This window comes from Moschus berezovskii, chromosome 22 (assembly GCF_049115385.1).
Source record: "Moschus berezovskii isolate FMDL1 chromosome 22, NW_MosBer_1.0, whole genome shotgun sequence".
In the NCBI taxonomy this organism is placed as follows: domain Eukaryota; kingdom Metazoa; phylum Chordata; class Mammalia; order Artiodactyla; family Moschidae; genus Moschus; species Moschus berezovskii.
Window position 1 is genome coordinate 55,880,071 of NC_142481.1, and position 27,430 is coordinate 55,907,500.

The window sequence follows — 27,430 nt, forward strand, 5'->3', positions numbered from 1 at the left end:
AAATGCCTATACTCTAGATGCCAAATTTTATGATCCTGTCTTCTTACCATTTTGCCTGAGGAAGGGTCCACAGCTCTCATCAGGTTTCCAAGAGGAGGGTGTCCCTCTAAACAGTCTAAAAGACCCAGTATCCTGGCACATCCATTCCTCCCTGACCCAACCCGCCCTGACACAAGGACAAAAATGAAACGAGGAAGGAAAGAAAAAAATTCCCTGTGATGCATAAACAGGCCAAATTTAAGTGGATGTGACGGAAGAGTTGTTAAAAAAAAAAATAGCCATACCAGTACAATATCACAGGCTTCCAAGAAGCGAAGAGGAAGAAACCCAGTTACTTGAGTCAAGCCTTGTCTTTGAGGTCACAGAGGGCAGGGCCACGTCCACGGGGCTGACACCACAGGCCGGGACCAGAGTGGTCCCCCTGCCACTGGGCCTCAATCAGCACCTGCAGGAGGCCGAGTTCACCCTCCCTGTCATTTATCCCCACAACTCTGCGACACCAGCTCCATACTTTGCAGTTTCAGAGACCCAGGTTCAGGGAAGCCACGCGACCCGCCTCAAGTTGCAACCAGAAGCAGAAGTGGGATTTAAACCCAGATCCACACACTGCTATGCAAAACCCAGGTCCTTCCCCCACACTGCACTTTGTTTAGACAGCAGGCTTTCAACCCCAAGTCACCTCCCAGCGAGTCCCCTGAAGAGTGAGCTCCACAACCCCAGCGGCTCCCACGAGGGTCATGTAACTTCTCTGGGCCTTGGGTTCCGAATGTATGCAGTGAGACACACGCTGCATGCCAACAATGATTGATTGGTACTGTCTGTCTCCAGGTTTAACGGGAAGGAATGATTCTCCCAGGATTGATGAGCGTTATCTACCAGGGGCAAAGCAAAGAGGAGGGGCTACATGTGTGTGTCACATACATTTGCCATCCCAGAACTAGATAACCTGTAGGTTCGCTTTCAATTCTGGCCGCCTCTGATTTTAATTACAAAAATTTTAAAAGGGGGGAGGGATGGAAAAGGAAAGAACAGGCTAACATTTTCCAACACTGGCCATAGCTAAATTCAGCAAAGCCAAAACCGGCCGCCCAGCCAGTCCTGCGTGCTCCATGCACACAAGCCCCGCCACAGGAGAGGAAGTAGAAAACATCAGGTCTGCTGCCTGCACACCCAGCGAGACAGCCCGTCCAAGCCAGGAGGAGCGCGCCTGCGGGCTTGCCCGGGTCGGCCTGGGCTGTAGGACACCTCACCAGTGAGCACAGGAACCTCACAGCAGGGCCTCCAGAGTTCAGGGCCTCCAGAGTTCAGGCCCTGGCCCGACCTCGGGCCCATCCTGAGCTCCAGCAAATTACTTCATCTCACTCAGCCTCAGTTTTCTCATCCTGGAAAAGCCACGGAGGGTTGTCATGATGAGTAAACACGTCAGTGCACCAGGGTTCTTAACACAACAACAAGCCCGGAGTAAGTGGGCAAAGAGCCACTGCTTTCACCACCACCACCACCACCACCATTTCTTTGAAGGGGCATATTTTCAGGAAAAAAAAGGTCTAAGCACAAGAGTAACTTCTTTCCCCAGGTTCAGCAGTACAGCCCCTTTGGTTACTCCGAACTCTAAGGGGAGAGAGGCTCTGCAAACAGCTCCATCCTCCTGGTCCTTCTGGAGACTCAGTCGGGGCCCCGGAAAGAAACAGATGGCAGACACACACTGGTGTCATCTGAAGAAACTATGCCCAAAGGGCAACACACCACGGTGCGGGCAGAGCACGGGGAAAGCATGAGAGGGGGTTTCCACCTGGGCTGACCCACTGTCCTGACTGACTTGGGGCTGGGGCTTTCCCGGGACACAGGAAGCAAGTGGCGACCGGCCCTGCGGCCCGAAGGGATATGGAAAAGCAGCAGCTGCAGAACCAGGGACGGGGGTGACAGGACAGGGGCTGTGGCCAAGGGACGCTGCCTGCCCACGGCAGCCCCGAGGGAGAAGCTGAAGGGCTCATCTCCCTGCAGGGTCCCTACCAATGGGCCAGACCCACAGAAGGTTGAGGGCACGGAAGTCCGGGGGTGAGCTGACACACGGAAGCGTGCATGAAGGTGGAGCGTCAGCCCTGGGGCGGCCAGGGCCACACCTCCCCTCTTAGAAGGCTCCACGGAGGTCCAGTGGGGACGCAGAGCTCCAGGCCTCAACCAACAGGGAGAGCACCCAGTTCCTGCTCCAAGACGGGCACGCTGGGAGGGAAGAACCAGAGGCAAGCCCCGTGAAGCCACTCAGCAAGGGGCTCAGTTCTTGGCAGGGGTCCAAGGGAGGTGCCCCCTCCCCTGGTGGCAGGGTTACCACCGACGGTGTCGGTGAGGCTGAGACCACACGCTGAGCTACCTCCAGAGACAAGGACCTCCCCGGGCCCTGTCTAAACCGCGCGCCCTTGCACTGCAGACCCAAGTAGGGGGATCACAGGCGGGAAGCCGGGGTGCGGGGTGCAGGGGTTATGACATGTGCACAGGCGTGCCTCGCAGAAGTGCCATGCGTGGCCTCCCCATTGGCAGGCTCAGCCTCAACGCCAACATTGAGGCCCTGCGCGTGTGTCAGGGGCAATCTCGTTGAGAAAATAAAAGCGACTTTCATTTCTGTTTTTAAATCATATTTTCCAAGATCAAAATCTTATTTCCCAAGCACTGCTGCTGAAAGCTGAGGTGAAAACCACCAGTAATAGCTTAATCCTCCCAACTGCCGGTTTCCATCTTGCCCGAGTCGGTGACGCGGAGGCTGGGGTTGAGTCCAGGGCTGAGGTCCATTCCAGGTCCCAGGGTCCGAGATCACAGGCGCACCCTGGAGGTTCTCCCAACAGCTCCGGGTTCACCAGGCAGGGCTGGGGTTTCCCACAAAACCTGAGACCCATTCCGTCCCTTCTCGGCCTGTGATGCCCAGGGCCTCTACACATCAGGCAACTGGATCCTGCCAGAAGCCGCAACTGACGTCTTCGGGTGTTGCTGGACAAGACCCCTGCCTTCAAGAAGTTCCCGGTCGAGCAGAAGCAGGAGCGCAGCGGGCGGAGCGGGACAGGCTCAAGTTGGCGGTGACGACGCAGGGGTGTCCGCTGAGCGCTGCTCCCTGCGTGACACCATGGGGCACTTTCCACCCATGCACCGTGTCCCTTCATTCTTTTAGAGAACCCCGGGGGCAGCCCCCCTTAGCCCCAGCTTACAGACAAGAAAACTGAGGGCTGCATCACGCCACTGCTCCTGTGGCCTAATTAATAAGTATCTGGATCCAAAATCACTGGGCAGTAGTTACAGACAATGAGTGTCCCAATCAGGGAAGGCCGGACCCGAGAGGCAGGGTCTTGAGCTACCTCTTCCCCAGGGTTTCGCATTGCAGCGGGTGCCCCTTCAATCAGGGCCCACCATGAACACCAAGCGGGGCATGCCTGACACGGGACCACTGGGCCGGGCGCTGAGATCCACCAGCGCTTGGCTGTCCCAGCCCAGAGGGTGCCCTGCTCACCACTGGGGCATCAGAGGGCCCCAGACCACTGCCCTCCGCAACAGTCTCTGGCCAGAGACCCTCACCCCGTCACTGCACCTGCCAGGAGGACCCACAAAGACTCTAGATGCTTCCTCTGGGTATCCTTGCTGATAGTGTGGTCACTCGGCTCCAAAGAGCAGGGGAACCCAAAGCACAGCCACGGGTGGGACTTGATTCAAGCACAGGAGACCTTTACAGGAGAGCCACAGAGCCGGCCGCCCACTGCGCCCACTCCCTCTTCTCTGCGCCCACCGCCTCCTCTGCACCCTGTTCCCCTAAAACACAACTTAGACAGGATTCAAGAAGCGAGTCTCAAAGTCGTTTTCCTCACACCAAAACTTTCTAATGCTAATTTTCTCTTCTTTTTTTATTGGCATGATGCAATTCCCCTTCCAACAACCCAGATCTCTGAAGTCCTGAGTCATCAGGCGAAGGCAGGGACAGTGGGGGGTGCCCCGAGGCAGGGATCAAAGGTGTGGGGAGCTCGGGGTTTCCTTCTGGGGGCCCTTGGCTCTCAGCCCTGCACCACAGACGCGGGGTCAGGGCTCCTGCAGCCCCGCGCCGCTAGCTCTTGGTTCCCACCGTGTGCCAGGTTCCAGAGGAGCAAGGTGACTGCGGACGGGAGCGCAGGCTCCCAGCTCCGCCAGGGGCCAGCATGCAGCCAGGGCCGCTCCTCACGTGGGACCTCTGGGGGCAGACGAGGCCTCCGCCGGGTCACCACGGCGTTCTCAATCCGCCCTGTGCCCCCCAGGGACTCCTGGCAGCATCTCCGGGAGTCAGGAGCTGTTCCAACTGTGGGGAGCAGAGCGCTGGCATCGAGTGGCCCGGGGCCAGGAGTGCAGCTCAACATCCACAAAGCCCAGGACAGTCCCCACCAGCAAGCAGGACCTGGGCCCAGTGACCCACGGGGCCAGAGCGCATACACACCCTGAGACCGTGCACGACAATGCTTCAGCACCCCTGACTAAGAAGGCCCGGCCCGCTCGCTGTGCACACACACGACCGCGTGTGTCACACGGACTCATCCAGGGGAGAGCAGAGATGCCTCAACCCCAAAGTGTCCACCTGGGCGGTTTCTGGGTGGCGGGGCTATGAGAGAATCGTTTCCTTCTGTATTTTGTAAGATCATCATCGTCCCCGTGGGATTATTTTTGTTTTATTTTACAAGTGTGGAGGCGAAGAGCTGACGGAGAAGATAGGCGGGTACAGACGCCATCGTCCCCCAGCTGGGGAAGCACCGGGCCAAGTTTCCCCTCACCCCACCAGCGGTCGGGGAAGGCTCTGGGGGCCGAGTCAGAGCCACAAGGGCTGGGGGAGCCCAGCTACGCTCCACAGTGGGCTCCAGACACCAGGCTTGCCACCACTGAGCCACCACAGTCAGCTCTGGGGGACAGGCCATCTCAGGTGAGGAAACAGGCTCTGAGAGGTTGGGTTCACGATCCCAACCCCTTACCAGGGGCAGGTGAGAAGCAAACCTCCACAGGTCTGCAGGCAGATGGCTGAACCACCCAGGGTGAGGCACTCGCTCGGTCACCACCCTCCCCCACTTCCACAGGCACCACCCCCTCGCACAGCCTTGCCCACCCTGGACCTTTCTCAGCCTCTGCTCTTGAGCCCTGCTCAGCAGCACACGCAGTTATTCTCTGGAGCCAGATGCCCTGGAGGCAAATCCCAGCTCCACCACCACTAGCTGGGTGAATAGTGACCTCATCTCTCTAGGACCCAGTCTGACCATCTGCAAAATGGGCACAATGAAGGCAGCATCTCACAGGGGCATCGGGAAGTGTAAACAAGCTCATCTACATCTGACCCAGCAGTTTCACTCCTGGGAACATACCTGGAAAAAAACGGACAACTCTAATTTGAAAAGATACATGCACCTCAATGCTCACAGCAGCACTGTTTACAATAGTCAAGACATGGAAGCAACACAGGTGTCCCTCAACAGACAAACAGATAATGAAAATGTGAGTACACGCATGATGGAATATTACTCAGCCATAAAAAAGAAGGAAATTCTGGCATTTGCAGCAACAGGACTGAACCTGGAGAATATTATGCTTAGTGGAATGAATCAGACAGAGAAAGATAAATACTGTATGATGTCACTTATGTGTGGAATCTGAAAAATAGCACAAATGAATGCATACAGCCAAACAGATGTAGACTCACAGACGTGGAAAACAAACCAGTGGTTACCAGCAGCCAAAGGGCAGGGGTGAGGGACAAGACAGGGGTACAAACTACTGTATGTAAAATGGATAAGCAACAAGGACATGCTGGACAGCACAGGGAATTCTAGCCATTACCTTATGACGTTTAACTGAGCAAAAGCGGTAAAAACACTGGATCACTATACCTGATACACCTGAAACTAATATAATGCTGTAAACTGACTGTACTGCGACAAAAACAATCAAAAAGAGAAGCGCTCGTGTACGTGAAGGACTCAGCACAGAGGTGGGGTGGGTGCCAGCTGCGGTTCTCGCTGCCCTGCGGGCACCGTGCTGTGGAGGAAGGAGCCTGTGGCTGTGGAGCCAGGCCGTCTGGGTCCCAGTGTCACCGAGGCTCTCGGGGCCTCGATTTCCCCACGTGTAAACAGGCGCCTCGGGGGCTGGTTTGAACGCGCAGACACACCAAGGGCTCAGTGCCACTACTGGCCTGCAGTCCCCTCCGCCCAGGGAGCCCTAGGCTGTCTGACCCCAGAGGCCCACCCTGCTGGGACCCCCAAGCGCAGGAGTCACCAGAGGGCGGGGATGGGCCAAGCTCTCCCGTTTTCCCACCCCCAAGGCAGGTCACCGGGTCAGGAAACACAAACCAACGGGAGCAGCAGACAGATGTCAGAGAGGCGCTGTTGCTCTCTCCAGCGAGCAGCCCTGCCCCCGCCACCGCCCGGCCTGAAGGCCCATGACAGCCCCCGTGGGCCAGCACTGCGGCCCAGACTCGGCTCGATGGGACCCCCTTCCCAAGCGCCCCAGGGCCAGGCTGGGCCTCCCCCCCAGGCTTCCTGGGAGGAAGCTTCCAGAAGGGGAGTCCTGGGAGCCACAGTGCCCTGCGGAGGGCCTAGGCCCAGGATCTGGAAAGCACCCGAGGGCCCTGGGGGCTGCGGGCCAGGAAGCGGAGGCCTGTCCAGCCCTTTGTGGGGCAACTGCAGGGCACGCGCTGCCCTTCACTGCAGGCAACAGGGACAGGCAGGGACTCGGACGGAGGAGGTATTCCTCGGCCCGCCCACACAAGGGCCCACCCGACCGGACATTGGCTCCTTCCTTCACTCAGTCATCCACGCATTCAGCCACAGAGCATCTGCCGAGAGGCCTGGCCCCGGGGCCCCCCTCTGGGAAAAGGAGGGGTGACAGCAGCATGGGGGTGCTGTGGGGGTCACAGCAGTGTCCACCCAGCCCAGCTCCTGAAAGTGAACCCCGGGTGGTGACTGCGGTTTAGCAGTCACTGCTGGGGCTGAAGCCTGGCCTGGTGACTCTGACCCCTGCTTTCCCTAAGCTCCCGCTCAGGGACACCACGGGCTCTCAGCTGGGCACCCCCAACCCCGCATCATGATGCGGGCCGCCCGGCCCACCTGCGCCCTGGTGAGTCCCCCCCATGCTGGGAAGCAACTCTGCCTGTCCTTATCCACGTGCTCTCATGCCGCCCACCGCCTGCAGAGGACGGCAGTGTCCCCAACATGCCCCCACGGCTCCAGCCCCTACCCGCTTCTCTGCTGGTCCCCAATCCCACTTCTATCCATCGAGATGAGTCTCTCCTACAAAGTCCTTCATGAAAGCCCCTGGCCTCCAGCAGCAGCACCTCTTCCTGCCTCCAAACAGCAGGACGAGGCACAAATCTCTCTGAGGAGGTACACTCCTATAGTGTCCCCTCATTTGAAGTGCACCCCAATCTGACTGAGTCTTTAGGGGGGCAAAGGGTGTATCTGACTTTGTACGTGCGGTACCAGCGAACACGCACCTTGTCCGCCCAGCGCCTGGCAGGGGGTAACCTGCTCCCAAGGGCAGGACCTGGAAACCCCTCTGCACACACAGTGGCTGGTACTCCATCCAAAAACCTAGTACCTGGCGCTCACTCTGTGCAAATACTTGGCATTCACGTCCCGACACCAGTTCCCTGAACTCACTTGACGAATTCGCCAAGGGATGTCTGCCAAACACGAAACTGATAAGCCCACTGGTTCCCAACTGAGATGTTTCTGCAAGAGGCTAAGTCATTCTGGACCTCCAGCAGACAGACGCGTGGACATTCAGGGACAAGCGCTCTCAGGTGTGGCACAGACCCGCCTTCGCCTCGCCACTCGGCCTCTCCCCAGCTCTCCCCAGCTCTCCCCATCTGAGCCTCCGCTGCAGCTTCTGTAAAATGGGAAGGGTTATACCTGCCCTGCAGGGCTGTTTGGAAAATTCACTGAGCGCGGTGCCCGGTGCTCAGCGCGTGGATGGCAAGCCTCACAGTGATCATGAGTGCGCTGCTCCAGCCCGTGCGATAGGTTCACCTACCCCATTTTATTCCCCACTAAAGAGCAGACTGCAGACTTTCCTGACCGGCCCCTACGCTCAAACCCAGGAGCCAGACGAGACCAGGCCATGTGGATTTCCCTTCCAGGGCAGCAGCTCGGCTCCAGGTATCCTGGAGACCCCCAGACCACTGTCGCATCTCAGAGGCCCCGGGGCGGGAGTCACCATGGATCCAGGGGCTCCTGTCTCCCGCATGTGACAAACTCTGCTCCTTAGCCTCCCCCACCCTCCAAGGTCGCCCTGTGACTGAGCTGTGGCCCACAGAGTAGCCAGACTCAGACCAAACCTCTGCATGGCACTCGCGCCCTCTCCCCAGTCCCCTCTCCATGAAGCCCTAGACGGGGCAGAAACCCCCCACTAGCCCAGGACAGGAGCCAGAAGGAACCCGTGCTGCAGGAAGCACAGGCTGGCTCTCCCCCACCCCCTACAGCGCCCCAGCCCGTCTCCCCCACCCCCTATAGCGCCCCAGCCCCAGCTCAGTGCATACTGAGCCTCACGCGGGCACGTGGAGGAGACCAGACTCGCCTGGGCTACACAGCAAGCCAACAGAGGCAGTCTGTGCTCTCCCCAGGCTGTGCGCTCCTACCTGCAGCTCTCCTGGACCTCTAAGAGCTGGGGACCAGCCCAGGACCCCAGGAAACATGCCAGGGCCATCTCTTCTCCCCTGATGACCCCAGCCTCAGGAGCCTCTGCTGCCCTGCCCAACGGAGTCCCGCTGGCGACTGGAAAACCCAGCCCTTCTCCTTCCCTCTGAAAGGAACTTGCTCAGCCTCGTCCGTGCACACACTCTCCCAGTCACATCACTGCTGACAGCAACTGAGAGCAGGAGAACCAACGCAAAGGCAGGCGGCAGCAGCCTGGGGTGCTGGGAGGCAGGAGCCCCCGAGATGAGTTCCAGCCCAGCTGCTGAGTCAAGTGCAAGGGTCTTTGGGCAACACGCTGGCCCTTAGCGCTTACTCAACGGAAAAAAAGACTGAAGCGAATTCAATGATTAGTAGGTTCTAGGTCTGAGAACCTCTGTAATGCAGTATGGACAAAGGGAGCTGGTTTTGAAGTTTGGCTGGGTTTTGTACTGAATAATTTAAGCACTCTTAGAGCACTCACGCATTGGAGAAGGAAATGGCAACCTACTTCAGTGTTCTTGCCTGGAGAATCCCAGGGACGGGGGAGCCTGGTGGGCTGCTGTCTACGGGGTCGCACAGAGTCGGACACGACTGAAGCGACTGAGCAGCAGCAGCAGCAGAGCACTGCCATTCTCCACTAAGGGAGGGAGCGGGTTAAATAAAACACACACACCCCAGAAGTGGTAGAAAGAAAGGAAAGAGCTCCATGGGGCAGGGAGCTGCACGTCCGGGTGCTCACAGGTATTTTTTAATAGATGACAGCAGCTCCTGGAAGGCAGGGGTGATGACAACTGGAGAGCGTTTGCTGAGATGCGGGCACTTCACTGCGTGATCCTAAGCCAGGCCAGCCTCAGGGCCTTTGCATCTGCGGTCCTCTGTCAGGAATGCGCTCCCACCAGACACCACCTCCTGCCCTGAACGTGCTGTGCAGAGCAGCAAGGCCCGAGCCCCGCACAGCTGGCCCACCTGCTGCTCTCTCAGGGGCTGGACAGACTTTATATTTCCTTACTCAGTGGTTTCTTGTCTGTCCCCCCCGCACGGACACACGCTCCAGAAGGGCAGGGACTGGTTTTCTTCAAAGTGCCTACAGATAGCGGTATTTATCTGCTAAATGAACTGCCAAGCCTTAATTCATCTAACCCTGACATCATGCTAAAAGGAAGTCCCCATAATGTGAACTTCACGGATAACGAGAGAGGGGAGGTGGCCTGCCCGAGGTCACCCACCATCAAGGACGCTGTGGGGGCCGGACTCAAGCCTGCTGGCCTGACCCCTCTGCTGGGTCTGGCTGGTCCCCTCCACCCACCCCAGCAACACCCCAGACAGCGGAAGGTGGCAGGAATAAACGCTACTGGACATTCACTTTCAGCACAACAACCCATTTCTGCACCAAAAAATATGTTCTCCGTGATCCCCTTAGTCTCAATGGACACAGAAACCACCCGCATGCGCACACACATACACACACGTGCGCACACATGTGTGTCTCTTCACCCTTCGTAGGGCCCTGCTGGTATCAGCCACGCTTCAGCCTCACACGGCCTCCCTTGGCGCCCACTGAAAACACTAGGTGCCTTGTCACCAGTGCTGGGAGCCGGGAAGAGACACTGTCACTTCCTCCTTTTCTCCACCATGGGGCCGGGCAGCCTGGCCTCCGTCCTGGGGAAGCAGGAAGCCGGGGGACAACAGTGATGCTCTCAGGGGGAGCAGGAAACGGCCGGCCTGGCCACGCAGACCCCTGTCCTCAGGGCGGAGGTCAGCAGCTCCTGCTGGGGCCAGGCAGCCAGACCCTCAGGAGGCTCACTGGCCGCTGACACTGAGCCAGACCCAGGCGTGACTCAAGACAGCAGTGACCCCAGGCTTCATGGCCCATCCCCACCGTGGGAGGTCAGCACACCCTCGCAAAGCACTGTGGGCCTGAATATTTTAACACTCGCCAGAAAAGCAGGCGAAGAGCACTCAAATGATAAAAACAGAGCAACTCCACTCCATAAAAATGGCAAGTTGTCTGGCTGGAAACGGCAGAAGCCTGGGACTAAGCTAAGTGTCCAGTGGCGGGGGATGGCCTACTGACGCCGTCGCGGTGCCCCTCTGCCATGCCACAGGGAGGAGCAGCTCAGCTGGGACGGGTCTGCACAGAACGACCGACAGAGAGCACGCCGCCCGGCCGGGAACGGCAGCACAGGACCCTGTGAAGACGCCCCGGACGCACAGCAAGGACGCAGGGCCGGCCTGCAAGAACTGGGGACTGTAGGGATGTGTCACTTCCCTGTATGCCCTGCCATACCATCTGAAGGTACTCGACGTGTGTATTAGTATTTCAGTTTTCAGGGAAAAATAAAAAGGAGACGGGGGGAATTCTGTATTTAAAAAAAAAACAAAATTAGACTGTTCCCCTTGAGGAATTGTTCACAAACTGCTTCCAACAATTTCTCTTCCTTTCATACATCCCAGATCCACTAAATACCCCTAAGTCTCCCAAACACACCGCTCGTCCCCGGAGACTTTCCTCTGGACTCAGCCCGATTTTAAACAGCGGGTGTCCCCTGCATCCGTCCAGGGTTTCAAGATGCTCTCTCAGGGTAACGAGGAGAACCCCAAGGGGATCACCAGCCCCTTGTCACACCCTTGCTGCGTGCTGGCCATCCTGCCAGGTGCCAACGTGAGCGACCTCCAGTACTCACAGGAACCCTGGAAATGCGGGAAGATCATTCCCTCTTCTAGGGGGAAAGCAAAGCCCAGCGAGGGAAAGCAACATTCCCAAAGTCACAAAGTCAGGAAGTTTACACTCCAGACCCTGAGCAAACCCTTCTGTGCTGCTCCGCAGTGGAGACGCCTGAACCGCGAGCCTGCCTTGCTGAATCTCATTTAAGCCTTTCATCTAAGGCGTAACTTGACCACATCTGGAGGTCCATTCCACCAAACTACCAAGTAGGTACCACGCGTGCGGGCCAAGCTGAAGCCAGCAATGAGGTACCCTCGGGCAGCTTCAGTTTTTCAGGCTGACTTGGCCACCAGGGTCCCCCTAAGCCTGGCTGAATGTGGTGCCCCACAAATGCCCTCTCCCACTGCCAGGTGCGTCAGCGGTCACCCCAGTTGGCACCGAGGAATGGGCACACCGGGCATGGCCACCTGTGGGCACGGAGCCCACACTGGCTCGGTAGCAGAGCCCCGTCGTGAGTGGCAGGCTTGATACCTTCAACCTGGACTGGCGCGATTTTTCCTGTGGCCAGAAAGGGCACCTCAGATTGCACCAGGTGAGTGGCAGCATCAAAACTACTCCCTCCTGAAAACGCACTTATTTATTACAGCCTGGGGAAGCAGACCACCTGTGCTGTTTACAGAGAATTCAGATTTTCTCCTCCTCTTCTGTCTCGGCCCTCCCCTCCACCCCCCCTCCAATCAGCCAAGTTACCTGGGAAACAAATTTGATATACTCCAAAATCTTATGACAAATGGCACTGAAAGAAGAAAAAAGAATTCTCTGTGTTTACTCACGCCATGAAAAGCATCACACAAATCAAAGGCCGGGACGGGCCCAAGGAGGAGGTGCAAGTGACAGGAGTGGAGAAACGAACACACGTGTGCATGCACACGCAGGCAAGTTCCCACGGGACCTGGGACTTACTCAGGAGGACAAGGATTTTAACTCCCAAGGGAAACCACCATCCAGACAAACCTGGCACTCGACACCCAGTAGGTGCTTAGAAAGCGGGAGTCCAAGCTCAGAAGGTCAGGCCCCAAAGAAAACATCAGGCCAAAGAAACCAAGGAAAACCGAAGGGACTCCTCTTTTCCCTTTGGCAGCAAAAAGCCCAGAGACATTTCAGTTGAAGCAGCAGAATGGCTGAGAATTTAAAAACAAGTCTCATCAATGAATCGAGGCTTAAGAATAAAGAAGGCCACTGTTAACCTGTGCTCTGACCCCTCTTTGGTCAGACTAGACCACCTCCCCCAATGCTAGACCACCTCCCCCAATTCTGAGATGCCACACGCTACATGCTATTTAAAAAAAAAGTTAGAATAAAAGGTTAGCAGCAGAGAAGATCTGCACTTCTCTGGTGCAGAGGAGACAAAGCACAGGGACAAAGCCCTCTTTCCGCGGACAAACATGCCTAGCAGGTGATCAAATTCAGCCCAGGCAGGACAACAGCAAAATGGACTCTGGTTCCTCAGACCCGAATCCTGTCTGCTTCTGCAGGACTCTGGGCCTTTGGCTACCACCAACGCCGTGGGCAGCAGCCACGACAGGCCCAGGGAGGCGGAGGACTGGGAAGTCCGGACATGAAACGGCAAGGAGGCACCGTGTGCAGGCCACAGCCTGGGCAGATGGGCCCTTCCCCCGCAAGGTGCGGCCGTGTGTACCCCAGGGAGGGGCAGGCGCCTCGCAGCTACCCCCACCAACCCCCCTCGGCAGCCAGCCGGGTCACTGTCGCCTTTGCGTTTCCCTCTTTGTTTATGAGTCTTCCGGATCCAAAGTCTCCTGCACACAGTGCATCAGGCCTGGCGCTGTCACCGGCCATGTCAGGCACACTGTTGACTCTGCAAGGATTTAATCAGTAACCGGCTCAGCAGATAGGCGCGGGGGCAAGCTCCAACCTGACCCCACCGAAGGCAAAGTTAACAGCCGGGCCAGGGGAGGAGGCTGCCACCCTCCACCCCATGCACTGCCGCCCCCCCGGGGGCCCTGGGCTGAGCCCACCTCCCCAGGAGGGAATGGAGAGAGGACCGTCCACCTGCGGGGTGGGGGGCACCCAGCTGGAGCTGCCCGCCAGGTGGGCCTGAGAGCCTGGATGCCTCCCCCCCTCCCGCCCCCTGCCGCCTGAGACAGCTGTGGTCCTGGATGCCTGGTCTGTATCTCTGACCACCATCCAGCTAATTGGATCGTGTAGACAGACTACAAAAAGGGTTTGGGCAAAGAGTGTATTTGGTTTGTTTATTGGTTTGAATCCAGATCAATCACTCTGAGTCTTGTGCCTGAAGCCCACACAGTTAACCAGATAATTACCAGATGGTTCTGAGAGGAGCGGTGTAGACGGCTTAATGAAAGGACGATGCACATTTTATGGAAGGCTATGACCGATATGAAACACTGCCCCACCGGCAGCTTGAGGCTGGGCCGCACGGGGCTTTCCGCCGCTGTAGAGAACTACACTCAAGTTCACCTTTGTTTCATTTGGGCTAACGTTTCTCGATGGAGGGCTTGGGCCACGCTCTAAAGCACAGACAGATTACGTAACGCCTGGACCTCAGGGACACCCCTTGGGCTGCTTTCCTTCCCCAGGGCCTGGTCACCAGCACCAGCCAGGTGTCTGGGGATGCGATAACGTGCCGTCAACCCCACCTCTGCCCAGGAGGCTGCTGCCGTGGCCGGGCCTGCCGCAGCAGCCCCAGTCCGTGCCCACGGGCCCTGGCACACAGAGACCCATGCACCTCCCTGGAGTACACCGTGGCCACAGTTAGGGACAACCCCTGCCCTGCCAGCGCAGCCTGCTGACAGGGGAAGAAGGGGGCAGTCCATGGCACACCGGTCCGGAGCTCCCCCCTACACGTTTCCCAACGCCAGGGCAAGGCTCTGCTGAGACGCATCTGGCCCTCGGCCCCCAGGCCCAGAAAATCACGGCTCTTCTCCGGAGGGGCCTGGGCAGGGAAAGGTGCCACCCACCCCAGCTGGGGAAGGTGGTGTGGGCTTGTGGGGGGAGGGGGGGCGGGCTGCTTGAGAAGCCCAGGGCAAGTGGCTTCACCCTCGCCTCCTCCCATCTCTCTCTCCAAAACACACCTCTTGAGCAATCAGAGGTAAACTGGGGGAGGGCGGGGAGGGGGAGGGGCACTCTGCGCCTCCCCAGCTGGCTCCCCGCAACCACGGGCAGCACAGCACAGTGCCCAGCTTCCTCCAGGGGGGCACAGGAGCTGGGCCCGTCCTTCCCACGGAGGGCCACTGTGCCTCCCAGCCGCTTTCTCCTCCCCAGCTCCCCTTCATGTTAAGGGGTGGCAGAAAGAAAGATAAAAGTCCCCCACTCTGACCCCCACACCCACCCCTGCCAGCCAGGGGGAAATTCTGAAGCCACATTAGGAAGGGACCACTGAGGGCTGAATCTAAAACACTGTGTGCTGGCGGGTTTTCAGAGGCTCCCCCTCCGTCAAATGAAAAGCCAAATGCCGCGGCCTGGGGCTCCGCCTGATGGGGTTTGAGAACGTGCGCGAGCCTGAAACTGGGGCTGGAAGGCTTCACGGCAACCCAGGATCCTCCCCAAGAAGGCGGTCATTGCAGATTGCACCAGCGTGCCCACAGGAAAGAAAAAATAGGTGTTCTGAGCACGTCGGACCCAAAATTCAGAATAAGAGTCCTCGTGTGTTTCAATGCTCTTGGGAGGTGGTGGGGGGGGGAGCTGTTTCAAGGAGTATGGTTTCTTTTGCTAACTTTTCCCCCTCCCCATTCCTTGGAGCATGTGTCATGGCCTGTGACACACAGCCAAGGGAACATGGACGCCGGGGGGATGTCTGCACACACTACACATTTGTGACATGTCGTGTAAGTGACACCCTGCTTCCTGGCTGGGTTTTCTTGGCACAGGTGTGGGCAGGAATTGGATTCAGCACACCCCCACCGCCCCACGGGCTTAGTAAACAGGATCACGGCTGCCCCAGGGAAGACTGCATTCTGGGGAAGACCTGCCACCTCTCCAGAGAGGATGGGACACCCCCCACCACACATCACCCTGCACTCAGCAAGGCTCGGGCCCAAGCAGAGCTGGTGCTTTAAACTGTCCTTGTTTCAAAACACAAAGCATCCTGTTCACCTCCTGCCTGCTACCCTCCCCCGCAGAGACCCCACCACAGCCGGCTCTCTCCACCTTGCAGATTTGATTTCAGAAACTGATCCGTGACTTCTCTCCCTCTCATCAGGGTGACCCAGTCCCAACCATACATTTTAAAACAATAACATAAATACAACCTCCAGCAACAAAACACACGTACAAAATACTACACAGACAATGCAACACCAGAGCCCCACAAGCCAGCTTCCGCACTGGAACTTGACCGCCCTCCGTGGGGAGGAGATAACCCAGGACCCCCGCCCCCTCCCCCTCCACTTCCACCCTCCCTGTGTTGCCAACTAGGTGTTTTGTTTTGTTTTTTTTTTCCAGAAAGGGAAGCACCCAGTTTTGCCTGCCAGCCCAGGCAAAAAAAAGACGGGTAGAGCAAAGAAAGGAACTGGCTTCTGGAAATTTTTGGGGTTTTGGGGTTTTGAGGTTGTTGGGGCTTTTTTTTTGCTTTTTTTTTTTTAAATTGTTTTGTTTTCCCCTCCGGCGCAGATCCAGATGTGCCTTCAGAAAAGGAACCCTCACCACCATCGGGGCCCAGCCTCGGGTCTATCCCAAGGTCCCAGCCGTAAGAAACACAAGCGCTGGGCCCGGAGGTGCCCGAATGCTCAGTCTGGGGACAGGGCCAGATCCTCTCCAGAATTCCAGGGTCTCCCCGGGCCCGCCGGAATCCACAATGCAGCCGGGAGCCCAGCCGGGTAAAGGGGTGCCCGGTTCTCCCGGTGCCCCCACCACCAACCTCCCCCCCGGCGCCGGACAGGCCCCGAGCTCCAGGTGCAGCGGCCGGTGGGAGGGGGCGCCTCCCGGGCCCCGAGGGGAGGCGCGGGGGTGCGGGCGCGCCGACGCGCAGAGCGACTCACCGTGGCGGACGCCAGGCTGTTGTCGGCCAGCGTTAGGTGGTGCGGCTCCCAGCGCCTCAGGAATTTCGAGGTGAGAATCTTGCTGAGAAAGGTCCGCGGGTGCCGGATGACACAGACCTGGATGTCGCCCTCCTGCAGCAGCTTGTACCTCATCCCGTTGCACAGCAGCAGGGCCCGGCGGCAGGGCACGGCGCCCATCTTCGTGCCTTCGGGGGCCGGCACGTCGCCCCCCAGCAGCGGCTTGGTCTCCTCGATCTGCCGAGGGTCGCCGCCGCCCGAGCTGCTGGTCAGATCCATGGCCGGGCCGGAGGGGAGCGGGGAGAGGGGCTGGCCCGGGCTGCCGGGGCGGCGGGGCCCCCCGGGCGGCGGCCCGCACCCCCCCAGCCCCCGGGAAGGCGGCGGGCGCGGGGCTGGGGGCGCCCCGCAGGGGCGGGGCCCGGGCGGCGGGAGGCTCGGGGCTTCCTGCGGGGCTCCGGCTTCCTCCTAGCTCGTCGGGTGCATGCTGGCGGCGGCCGGACCGGCTCGGCGGGCGGAGGCGCGGGGGCGCGGGGGCGCGGGCGGGGGGCGGCGGCGGCGGGCGGCCGCGCGGGCGGGCGTGTCTCGGGCCCGCCGCCCGCTAGTGTGCACGGTGCGTGTGTCCGGGCTGCCGTCCGCGGGCGAGTGTGCGGCGGGGCCGCGGGGGCCGGCGCGGCGGGGAGCTCGCGGAGCCGCGCGGCGCGCGCGCGATTGGTCCCCGGGGGTCATGTGCCCGCCCTCTGACGTCAATGGCGGCAACGCCGGCCGCCGCCGCGGCTTCAGCCTCGCGCGGGCGGGGTCCGCCGGCGGGGGCGCGCGGGGCGGGCGCGGCCGCGCGGGAGCGGTGGCCCCGGGGCTGGGGGCGGGGGCGGCCTGGCCCGCGGGACCCCGGAGCCCCGCCCGGAACCGGGGGCCGGGGGCGGGGCGCCTGACGTCACGCCGGGCCGCGCTCCCCCCGCCGCCGGTGCCCAGGTGGCCCGGGCCCGAGAGCCGTCCGAGCGGGTGGCGGAGCGGCAGCCGGGTGCCAGCCCGAGGGGCCGGGGCCGGGGAGGACTGGGCCGGAGGTGCTGGGGGAGGGCCGCCCGAGCTGGGACCCCCGCCTAGTTCTGGCTGTCCACCTGGATGGCCAGGTGACAACCACCCTCCGCCCAGCTCTGCCGCCCACCTGGATGGCCAGGTGACAACCACCCTCCGCCCAGCTCTGGCCGCCCACCTGGATGGCCAGGTGACACCACCCTCCGCCCAGCTCTGGCCGCCCACCTGGATGGCCAGGTGACCCTCCACCCCCGCCCAGCTCTGGCCGCCCACCTGGATGGCCACAGGACACATATAGTCCCTCGAATTGCAAATGTCCAGTCAGGTATCCAAATAATGAGACACACACACCCTGGCTCAGCCGGTCGGACTCCATGAGCCTCCTGGTCATTTACAGATGTCTCTCTGCCCTTGGGGTCCTCAAGCTTCTCGGGGGAGGGGACAGGCTCCCCAGCCACCATCCCCCCTTGCTTTCCTTCTCCTCCTGGAGCCTGATCAGTTCCTAACAGGAACCTGGACACAGAATCCCTCTCCAGCGTTATGACACCCCCCACCCCCACCTGCACCCCAGCAGCCCCGACCTCTTTTCCTCTCCCCTTCAGGCTGGGTCATTTCTCTCTGGATCCCCAGGCCCTGCAGGGCTGTGAGAGAACCATATTGGAAGCACCCTTGGGGAACGAACTGCCACGTTACAGGGGCACCCCAGCTGTGCGACAAGAAACGGTCCCTGTGTGCCATCGGGAGAGGTACCCAGAGCCACCTAGCCAGTGCTCAGCTCTGGGGTTGGGTCCCTCACATCTACATACTTCTACAGTCAATAGCATTAAAACCCTCAGATCTGTGCCTTTTTGTTTAGTGAAGGTGCCACAGTAAGTGGACACACGGATGTGTGAGCATGCATTGAATTGCATCATAAATGCCAAAGTCTGTCCACGGCAGCCCTTCAGTGGGGATTGTCCCCTCCCCCCGTTCCAGAACACACAAGATTAGGGCTCCCCAAAAGATACTCACCCAAGCCAGGCCAGGGCTGGCACCCGGGTGGAAGTCAGGGCCCGATGTGCGTCCCTCCACAGAGAAGACACATGCAGGCTGCCCAGGAGATAGATGCACAGAGCTGTTCTCTCGTGAGCCCTGGGGAAGCAAATGAGGTGGGGAAATGGGGAATTCACTGACTCCCTACAACCTGCTGGCAAATTCTCTTCTTCTAGTTCTGAACTTCAACAGCCTTGAGAAAACCATCAAATAAGAAGGAGTCAAGCCAGAACCCCTAACTGATGACACAAGCCCAGGCCATACCTTTTAGAGGGTTATGCGTGCTCAGTCGCTTCAGTCGTGTCTTTTTGCAACCCGGTGGACTGTAGCCTGCCAGGCTCCTCTCTGTCCCTGGGATTCTCCAAGCCAGAATACTGGAGTGGGTTGCCATGCCCTCCTCCAGGAGATCTTCCTGACCCAGGGATCGAACCCATGTCTCTTACATATCCTGCATTGGCAGGCGGGTTCTTTACCTCCTGGGAAGTCCATTTAAGGGGGTTAGATCTGTTGTTCAGACCTTTATTGAGCTGCTGTTTGCCAATTGCAGGAATAATTCCTAGCGTCCTAAGCACACACACAACTTTTCCTTCTCACAGCAACACTATGACACAGGGTTGACCCATCACCATCCCCTCCTGCAGATAAAGATACAGAAAGGCTGCTAGCCTCATGTGGCTAATCAGGACCTGGCCCAGGTGCGAAGCTCAGCATCTAAGGGCATGTAAAGACAATTCCCATACTGCTCATGGCACTCCAAGAATGGGGGTGGGGTGGGGAGAGGTTTACGGTTGTGTGCTGTGGCACTGTGGACACATCCTGACTCCAAGTGGTCATTAGGAATCAGGGAGAGAGGGGAAAAGTGCTCCTGGAAGCAGGGAAGACCCTCAGCCCGTGCAGGAAACGCCAGGCGTTTTGCCACGGCATACAAAGAGCCCGGGGCGGGGGTGTGCAGGGCAAAGGCCCTAGAGGTGAGCAGGGGTAGAACAAGCAGCACCCTGAAGTGCAGGCCCAGAGACCAGACTCTGCCCTGAGAGCAGTGGGAAGTCACCACACAGGCCATTCAGGGGAGTGACTTGTAGATGTCACCTTCATCCAGGTCACTGGCCACAGCATGACACGGACAGGGTTTGCACAGCAGCAGCCTGGAGGCAAGGAGGCTGGTGGAGAGCCTTTCGTGGGTACCCAGGAGGGAGGTGATGGGGTGCAACAGGAAATCATGCATGGGGAGGAACAGTGTGATAAAGTGCCAGGTACTATGCTGGGGGCATTATATATTTGTTCTCTTTTCTTCCTCTCAACCAACCCAAAAGTCAGAAATTACCATCTCCATCTTAAGGATGAGGAAGTTGAGGTTTAGACAAACATGAGGATCTTAGCCAAGATTTTGACCCAAAATTCTGTCTGACCATTCTTTCCCACTCCTTTTGTAATTTTTCCTGAGCAGAGGCTCAGGAAGAAAAGTGCTGAATTTGATCAATATATCTTTCAATAATATTTCTTAGTTTGAGGTCAGTGACATGGAGCCCACAAGATACTATAAGAAGTTGCCTGGAAACTGAAAGCAGGAGTTCCTGGTCAACAGTAGCCCTCATGCTTGCAAGCAAATACACAGTGACCTGTGGTCAGACTCACCTGTCCCCTGTTGCTTAGGCCATAGACAGGTCAGTGAGCAAGGCTGCGAGGAGATGGAATGCGTTTATATTCAGTGATACACAGAGTCCCTCGCCTCCCAGTGGCCCAGGTTCTTGACCTAAAAATGAGTAAGTCCAGCTGTCAGATTCCATCAGAAGCCCCCTCCCTGCAGCCTCCCGACCTCTGTAGGAGACACAAGCCCACTGAGTTTCCACCAATGCCTCAGGTGCCCAGGTCATCCTCGGTGCCACAGGAGTCCAGATTCTGCCAGCAATAGTGCAGGTCCCTTAGAGGTCACCCTCCTGGCATCAAATCTGACAGGGTCATGGAGCAGTAAGAACGACAGGCAAGGTCACGAACCCATCACTCTCCCGGGGCTCATGGGCCAGTTGACTCACAGAGGTCACCAGACAAAGCTTCCATGTTCTCTGATCTTTGCTGGCAGCCCCTCCTCGTCTGAGCCAGTCCCAAAGACCAATGTTCTGCTCTCACCAGCTCACTGCAAGTTCCTCTTTCACTTGGATCAATAGTGTATCACGGATTCACTTGGAGCCATGTTGGTGAAGACACCACTCCATGCTAGACGCTGGGGGCCTGTAGTGAGGAAGCAGGAAACAGCTCACAGCTCAACCCTGAGGTCCCTCAGGTCACCCCCTGGAGCCAACTCAGAGGGGAAAGACAGACCTGCTGCCCTGACGGCCAACAAAGGGACGTGAGGAAGTTGCAGAGTCCCCGGCGGGGAGGAGAGTGTGAGAGCTGATGACTAGCCCTGGGAGAGGGCCACCTAGGCATCTGCTTCTACCTACCACACGCCCATAGGCCCTTTGCCCAGTTCCCTCCTCCCCTCTCCATGAAATGCTGCACAAACCCAACACACTGTATCCTCCAAGAGGGCAGGATCTGTTCCAGTTCTGCCCATCACTGTGTCCAGTAGTGTGCTAGTGAATGTTTAAGCATCACCTTGCGGTGGGCTGGGGGGTGTGGGGGTACTGATTTATAGCATTTGACAATCTCCCTGGTGGAAATATTCTCACCACAGCCATCTTCAGGTTATCAGCAGGCCTCACTGAACATGGAGAGTTGGGAAGAGATGTACCCCATTGCAGTGTGTTCCGGGGGACACGAAACAGGGGTGGAGGGGTCTCAGCTCAGAGCTTGCAAAGCCTAAAATATTTCTATCTGGCCCTTTTACAGAAGAAGTTTGGGGACCCCTGAAATAGGCATAAATAACCTTTAGAACAGAAATGCTAGTAAAATAATTAGGAAGTGGGGAGTTGGTGATGGACAGGGAAGCCTGGTATGCTGTGGTTCATGGGGTTGCAAAGTGTCAGACATAACTGAGCGACTGAACTGGACTGAACTGATGAGTTTTATTACCTTTTTAAAGATACAATTTATTTAAATATAAGTTGATATTCCATCCTGTTTAATGGCTCTGACAACCAGCTTGCAAAATTCCTAAAAAACAGTCAGCTCTAATGGGTGAGCATAGGTCAGCTCTAACAGGTCCCTGCCTGTTCTGGATTACAGAAGCTGCACGATGGTTATCTGTTGAATGGTTGGAAATCAAACTGCAATGCCAACATTCTAACCACTAGGCAACACTGCCCTGCTTCCTGCCTGCCTGCATTCAATTCCATTAAACCCCTGTCAGCACCTACTGAGGGCCAAGGGCTTGTCCAGCTCACACAAGATGCTGCCCTTGCGGGGCTCATAGTTAAGTGAGGGGAATCAGACACCCATCCTTCCCCTTTGCCCCCTCAAAAAAGTGTGCCGAGAAGAAAACAAACTCCTCGCCCTTCCATTTACCAGATGTATGTATCTTTGGTTGATTTGCTGTAAAATGGGATTATAACAGCACCTTTTCCCAGAGTCATAGGAATTAAATGAGCTCACAGCCCAGCCCTGGGTGAGCATATAGAATAAGCATTGTATTTTCATATTGCCACTGTCATTTTCGAACCCGTGTTTCCAAGGCCCTGATTACAGCCCTTCTCCGGCTCATGTTGCCCAACAACTGGAGCACGGACACTCAGTACAGCATCTTTGCAGGGGTTTCAACTTTGGCTTTGGTATGAACATTTAAGGGCTGGAGCATTCCTGGCAGCAGACAGCTGCCCTGGGCACTGGAGGGTGTTTAGCAGCATCCTTGGCCCTAACCCATAGATGCCAGGAGCAGCCACGATTTGTGACAAACAGAATGTCTCCAGACGTTACTGCATGTCACCTGGGAGGCAGAATCAGCCCTGATTGAGAGCCCCTGGTTTGAAGGAAAATGTTTTCCCACCTCCTCAGCCGGTACAGGCTGCTCCCCAGGCATCCTGTGGTTCACAGTCTGGGGAGATTATATCGTCCACACTCATGCAACGGCACGTCTGTCCTCAGATGCCACTTCCCAGGGGCTGGAGGAAGCTCACAGCCAGCTTTATCAGGCTGTCCAGGAACACAGGAACTCACAGGATGAAATGAGATGCAACCTGTTGGGAGTCATGTTTCTGGAGCCCCTTAATGGCATGAAGCTATGCCTGTAATCATATGCCAGGTGCCAGAAGCAGAATTATTTGTTCTTAATTTCATTGCTGCCCCATGGAACTGCTGCTTTGGGGGAACACTCCCAAAGTTCCAACTGAAAACTCCGTCTCAAAATTACATCATCCAGGAGAGAATTCCTGAGCCTCATTTTTAACTGGCATGAGACACCAGCATAATGGAACACACACTCTGTACTGATGGCATTTAATGTACTGATCAAATAATGTGCTTATTCTCCTGGTATAAGGCGAGGAGTCATGTTTTCATCATGAAGTCAGGGAACATCCCCCTCCCGCTTCTGAGCTGATGTGAAGTCAGCCCATTTTCTAGGCTCATGGGTGGGGAGGGAGGGACGGGGCGTGGGAGCCCTGTGATACCGGGTAGCTGAGTGATGACCTGCCACGCCCCTACTTCTCTAGTCTGGGGGTTTGGAGGCGCAATATTGCTGCTGTATTTTATGTTTTGGTTTTTTGGCCCCAAGGTATATGAGATCCCAGCTCCCCAACCAGGAATCAAACCTGTACCTGATTCATTGGAAGGTGAAGTCTTAACCACTGGACTACTAGGGAAGTCCCTGAGGTTAATTAAAAAAAAAAAAAATGTATTACAGAGGATTGAACATTTATCTAAAACTAATCTTTGTTACACACAGTCAGTCAGCTGATTTACATACACACACCAAAACCTTAATAGCAGTTATCTCTGCAGTGGGTGGGATTATAAGTCATTCTTTTGCCTTTTGAAATCAACATTATCAAAATGCAATTCACATGAAATAAAAGTCACCTGTTTAAAAAGAACAGGTTGATAAGTGTTGATGAAGGTCTACACCCAGGTAACCACCACCCGAATCAAGACACCAATATAGAACATTCTCACAACCCAAACAAAGCTGCTTCTGCTCCTCTGCTGTTGATCCCAGACACCCACTTGCTGGCCTAGACATCCCCCCATCTGCCTTCCGTCACTATAGATAGTTTCACCCCTTCTTGAACTTCATATAAATAGAGTCAGAAGATACATCCTCCCTTTTGGTCTGACCTCTGACGCACCAGAACACTTTTGGCGATCCATCCGTGTTGGTGCACGTACTGTGGTCTGTTCCTTTCGTGGCTGACTAATCTATCCATTACATGGCTACAACACTTACGGGTAAATACTGTTGTTCTCTTTCTGCTCTCTCCCCACCCCCCAAGCCCAAATTTTCTACAATGAACATGTATTGATTTGTTTTACTTTTGAAAAAAGAAGACAAATGCCATTCATTTTTTAAAAAATTCACAGGGACTTTATGAAATGCCAGGCTGCTGCTGACGCGTGGAAATGGATGCCTGGCACAAACGCACAGAGGTTTGAAGGCCACGGATCATATTTTTAAAAATAAAAACCACTGTGTTTTTCAGATTAATTGCATCTCTCTCCCACACCAGCCTTTGCGGTGAGCTGCTCAAATTGACCAATTTAAATGTGACCTCACTTCTTTCCCCTCCATCCGCTCTGAGTCAGTTGCTAAGAAGCAAGGAAAGGAAGTATGGGGGGGGGGTGTTAACATGTGTGGAGTGTGTGTGGCTCTTCCAAAACCTAGCCACACCCCTTTCATCAGCTGAGACATGATCAAGGGTCTGTCCAGGATCCCAGAGCAGGAGAACAGGAGGGTGGAATCCAGGCACCCCAGGAGGGACGGGAAGGAGGCTGAAAGCACAAACTTTGGCTTTGGGTCCCAGCTGTCCACCTGACTTAGCTGGGTGACACCACCCAGACCTCTTAACTTCTCAGAAGCCTCGTCTCTTCATCTGTGAAACAGAGATCCGATCTGATGGTCACAATCAAGCAAATGAGACAATGCGTGTAAAGTTCTCAGAACGAGGTTTAGGAAGAAGTGCCCAATGCATGGTAGGGAAGCCAGGTTGCTCAACTCCTGGTTCCTTCTTTCTTCAGCCACGAAACTGAATTTCATGGCAGCCATGAAACTGAAACTGCAGTCTGTCTGGGCTGAAGGGAGAGGAGTGGACGTTTTCTTGTAGCTCTGGTGAGCAGACCCTCACAGATTCAGAGAAACGAGGGGAGGGCAGGCTGCAGCATCAAGGTGCTCGCAGAGACGCCGGCTGCAGCAGAAACCAATCATGGTAGCTTCAAAAAGAGTGGAAATGGCTTAGAAGGAATCAAGGGTGTCTCACAGGACCCCTAAGGGCATAAAGGCAGGCAGGCGCCAGAGACGGCCGTAGGCCAGGGTCTTTCTCTCAGCATCTCCTTACCCTGCTTCCAGACTTCTCTGCTGTGTCGCTTAGCCTGACAGAAGGGGACCCCTCGAGAGACCCGCTGAGATCAACAATCTACGAGCTCTTTCTTTTAAATTATGAAAATATGATAACGCATTTACAGGAGACTTGAAAAATTATGTATACAAAGTTGTATATAGTTACTGGCAGTTCTTTCTTTGGTCCAGCTCTAAGGGAAGAATTTAGTTGCTCAGGTGGCCCAGATACCCACCCCAGCCAGTGTCTGAACTAAGCTGTCCAAATATGGATGCTGGCGCCTACTCCTTAGAGGTGAGGATGGTCAGGTGGGTCATTGTGAGCTGGACAGTCCCCCAGGAAACATCTTATCCCAAATAATAACCACTTCTTTCATTGTGTTCCCCAACCTTGTGCATTTATTAACAACAGCAAATACCTACGTATGTCTTACTATGTGCCAGCCACTGGTATAAGCACTTTGCCTGTGTTGACTCCTTTAAATTCATCCTCACAAAATTGCAGTGGGGTTTACTGTCTCCATTGTATGCATGAGGAAGTTGACGAGTAGGGAGGTTCATTAACTTGCCCAAGGTCACACTCGAACCCGGTCAATTTAGTACTGGACTCCCTCTCTTAGCCACCCTGCCATGTTGCCTATTTTATTTGTTCTGAATAGTTATTCACTTACTCATCTGTCTGCGTCAGGTCTTGGTGGCGGCACTCAGGTCTTCGCTGCAGAGTGCAGAATCTTATGGGACGCAGGATATTTAGTTGCAGCGTGTGAACGCTTAGTTGCGGCATGTGGGATGGGATCTAGTTCCCTGACCAGGGATCAAGCCCAGGCCCTTGGCACTGAGAGCCTGGAGTCTTAGTCTCTGGACCTCCAGGGAAGTCCCTGCCTATTTTATTTTTCTGGGTCATGCTTCATGGCATGCAAGATCTTAGTTCCTCGACCCGGGCCCTTGGCAGTGAGAGCCTGGACTTCTAACCACTGGACTGCCAGGGAGTTCCCAGTGCTGCCTGTTTTAGCCCCAGTTATGATTTTCATAATTTTGCTGTTAGCTCACGTTTCTCAAATAGAGAAAAAAAGATGAGAAAGGGGATGAATGCCATCGCTGACGTCTCACAAAACCTCTTATAGTTGCCAGTGGAAAACACTGGAACCCTGCCAGCCGTCCTGTTTCATTCTGAACTGGGCGGTGGGGGGGGGGCAGGCACGACAGCATTGTCACTGCCTCTCCACGCCGCCCTGTGACGCCTCCCTGGCCTGGACCACCTAGGGCAGGACTTACAGCTTCACCTGCAGGCAACAGGTGTTCGATAAGGTGACTGTTGCCGAAAAAACGTGTTCCCCACTTTACAAATTTCAAAGCACTTCCAAAGACAGGCAAAGAGATCAGCTAGCGTACTGTTCTGGGACACCTCAAGGAAGGAGAGTCTTCAGAAAGGACATACACATCGGAACCCAGCCAGCACGGAACAGCCAGGCCCCAGGAGGAACAGGAGTCGAGGCAGGTCCTGCACAAAGCCTCCTCTCTCCGCCGTCTTTTGTCCGGATCTCTCTGGAATTCTGTTTCAGTGCCTCATGGGACTCCGGCTGCCTCTGCTGTGTGTCTGGCATTGGGCCCAAAATGGGCAACTCAGTCCAGTCTCCAGGGCTAAGGGGGCACCGCTTCCAGTTTCCCACCACCTCCAGATGTCCAGGTAACGCATCCATGGGACCTGGCTGGGCTTTATCCAGATGGGCCCCCTGAGTCTCGGGTTCTAGGCCTCAGACTCAAAGAAGGAAAGTAACCTGCCCCAGGGCTCCCAGAGAGGAGAACACCAACTCAGGATTCTGGCCCATCGCCACCCAAACTCCTGTCCGAGGGTGCTGTCACAGAGCACTGTGAACTGGGCGGCTTGCACAGCGGAGATACCTTCTCTCACAGCTCTGGAGGCTCAGCAGGGTTGCTGTCATCTGAGGGCCAAGGAAACTGTCTGTCCTGCACCTGTCTCGCTCCCGAGAGTTTGCTGGCCATCTCTGACTTGTACACAGGGGCATCTCCCCAAGCTCTGCCTTCAAGTCCAAGGCATCCTCCCTACGTGTGCCTGTGCCCCAACTTCCCCTTTTTATTTATAAGGACACAGTCTTACTGGATAAGGGGCCCACCCTACTCCAGCATGACCGCATTTCAACTTACTACATCTGCAACAACCTTATTTCCAAATACAGTGACAGTCTTTAGTTGGAGGTACTGGGGGCTAGGGCTTGGACATGTTTTCTTCCTTTCTTCTTTTTTCTGGCCATGAGTGTGGCATGTGGCATCTTAGTTCCTCAACCAGGGATCGAACCCGGGCCCCTGGCAGTGGAAGTACAGAGTCCTAACCACTGGACCATCGGGGAATCCCTCCTTAGCCATCTTTTTGGAGGGGCACAATTTCACCCATTACAAAGCCCAAAGCAGGCCACGTTAAGTGCTACTCCGTTCTGCCCTAGCCAGCTCTCACCACGATGCCTCACTCCCGGCTTCTACAGCCCCAGAGGGCATTGCTCATCCTGTTTCCCCTGGAATGGGCATGGACACAAGTCTGCCCTCCTGTCCTCAAGCTCACATGGAGCAGTTC

At 56.4% G+C, this 27,430-nt stretch overlaps 1 protein-coding gene, 1 long non-coding RNA gene and 1 other non-coding gene across 4 annotated transcripts in view; all 3 read right to left on the reverse strand.

Annotated features, from left to right (window-relative positions):
• CMIP (c-Maf inducing protein) overlaps nt 1-16,973 on the reverse strand; it is a 208,807-nt gene extending 191,834 nt beyond the window's left edge. The window contains exon 1 of the mRNA XM_055413063.2: nt 16,341-16,973. Coding sequence (XP_055269038.1) covers nt 16,341-16,637 — 297 coding nt within the window. The 5' untranslated portion in view covers nt 16,638-16,973. The remainder of the gene's footprint in view (nt 1-16,340) is intronic.
• Nucleotides 16,974-17,799: 826 nt separating this feature from the next.
• Nucleotides 17,800-20,640, reverse strand: LOC148774437 (uncharacterized). 2 transcript variants are annotated; one of them, XR_016035959.1, is made up of 4 exons: nt 20,547-20,640; nt 20,055-20,172; nt 18,402-18,521; nt 17,800-17,903 (listed from the first exon to the last, which is right to left on the reverse strand). It is a non-coding gene; the product is annotated as an uncharacterized LOC148774437 (long non-coding RNA). The 2 variants fall into 2 exon arrangements; XR_016035958.1 differs by lacking the exon at nt 20,547-20,640 and adding an exon at nt 20,453-20,545.
• A 6,496-nt stretch (nt 20,641-27,136) lies between these two features.
• TRNAG-UCC (transfer RNA glycine (anticodon UCC)) lies at nt 27,137-27,209 on the reverse strand. The gene has a single exon. It is a non-coding gene; the product is annotated as a tRNA-Gly (tRNA).
• Between the last annotated feature and the right edge of the window lie 221 nt (nt 27,210-27,430).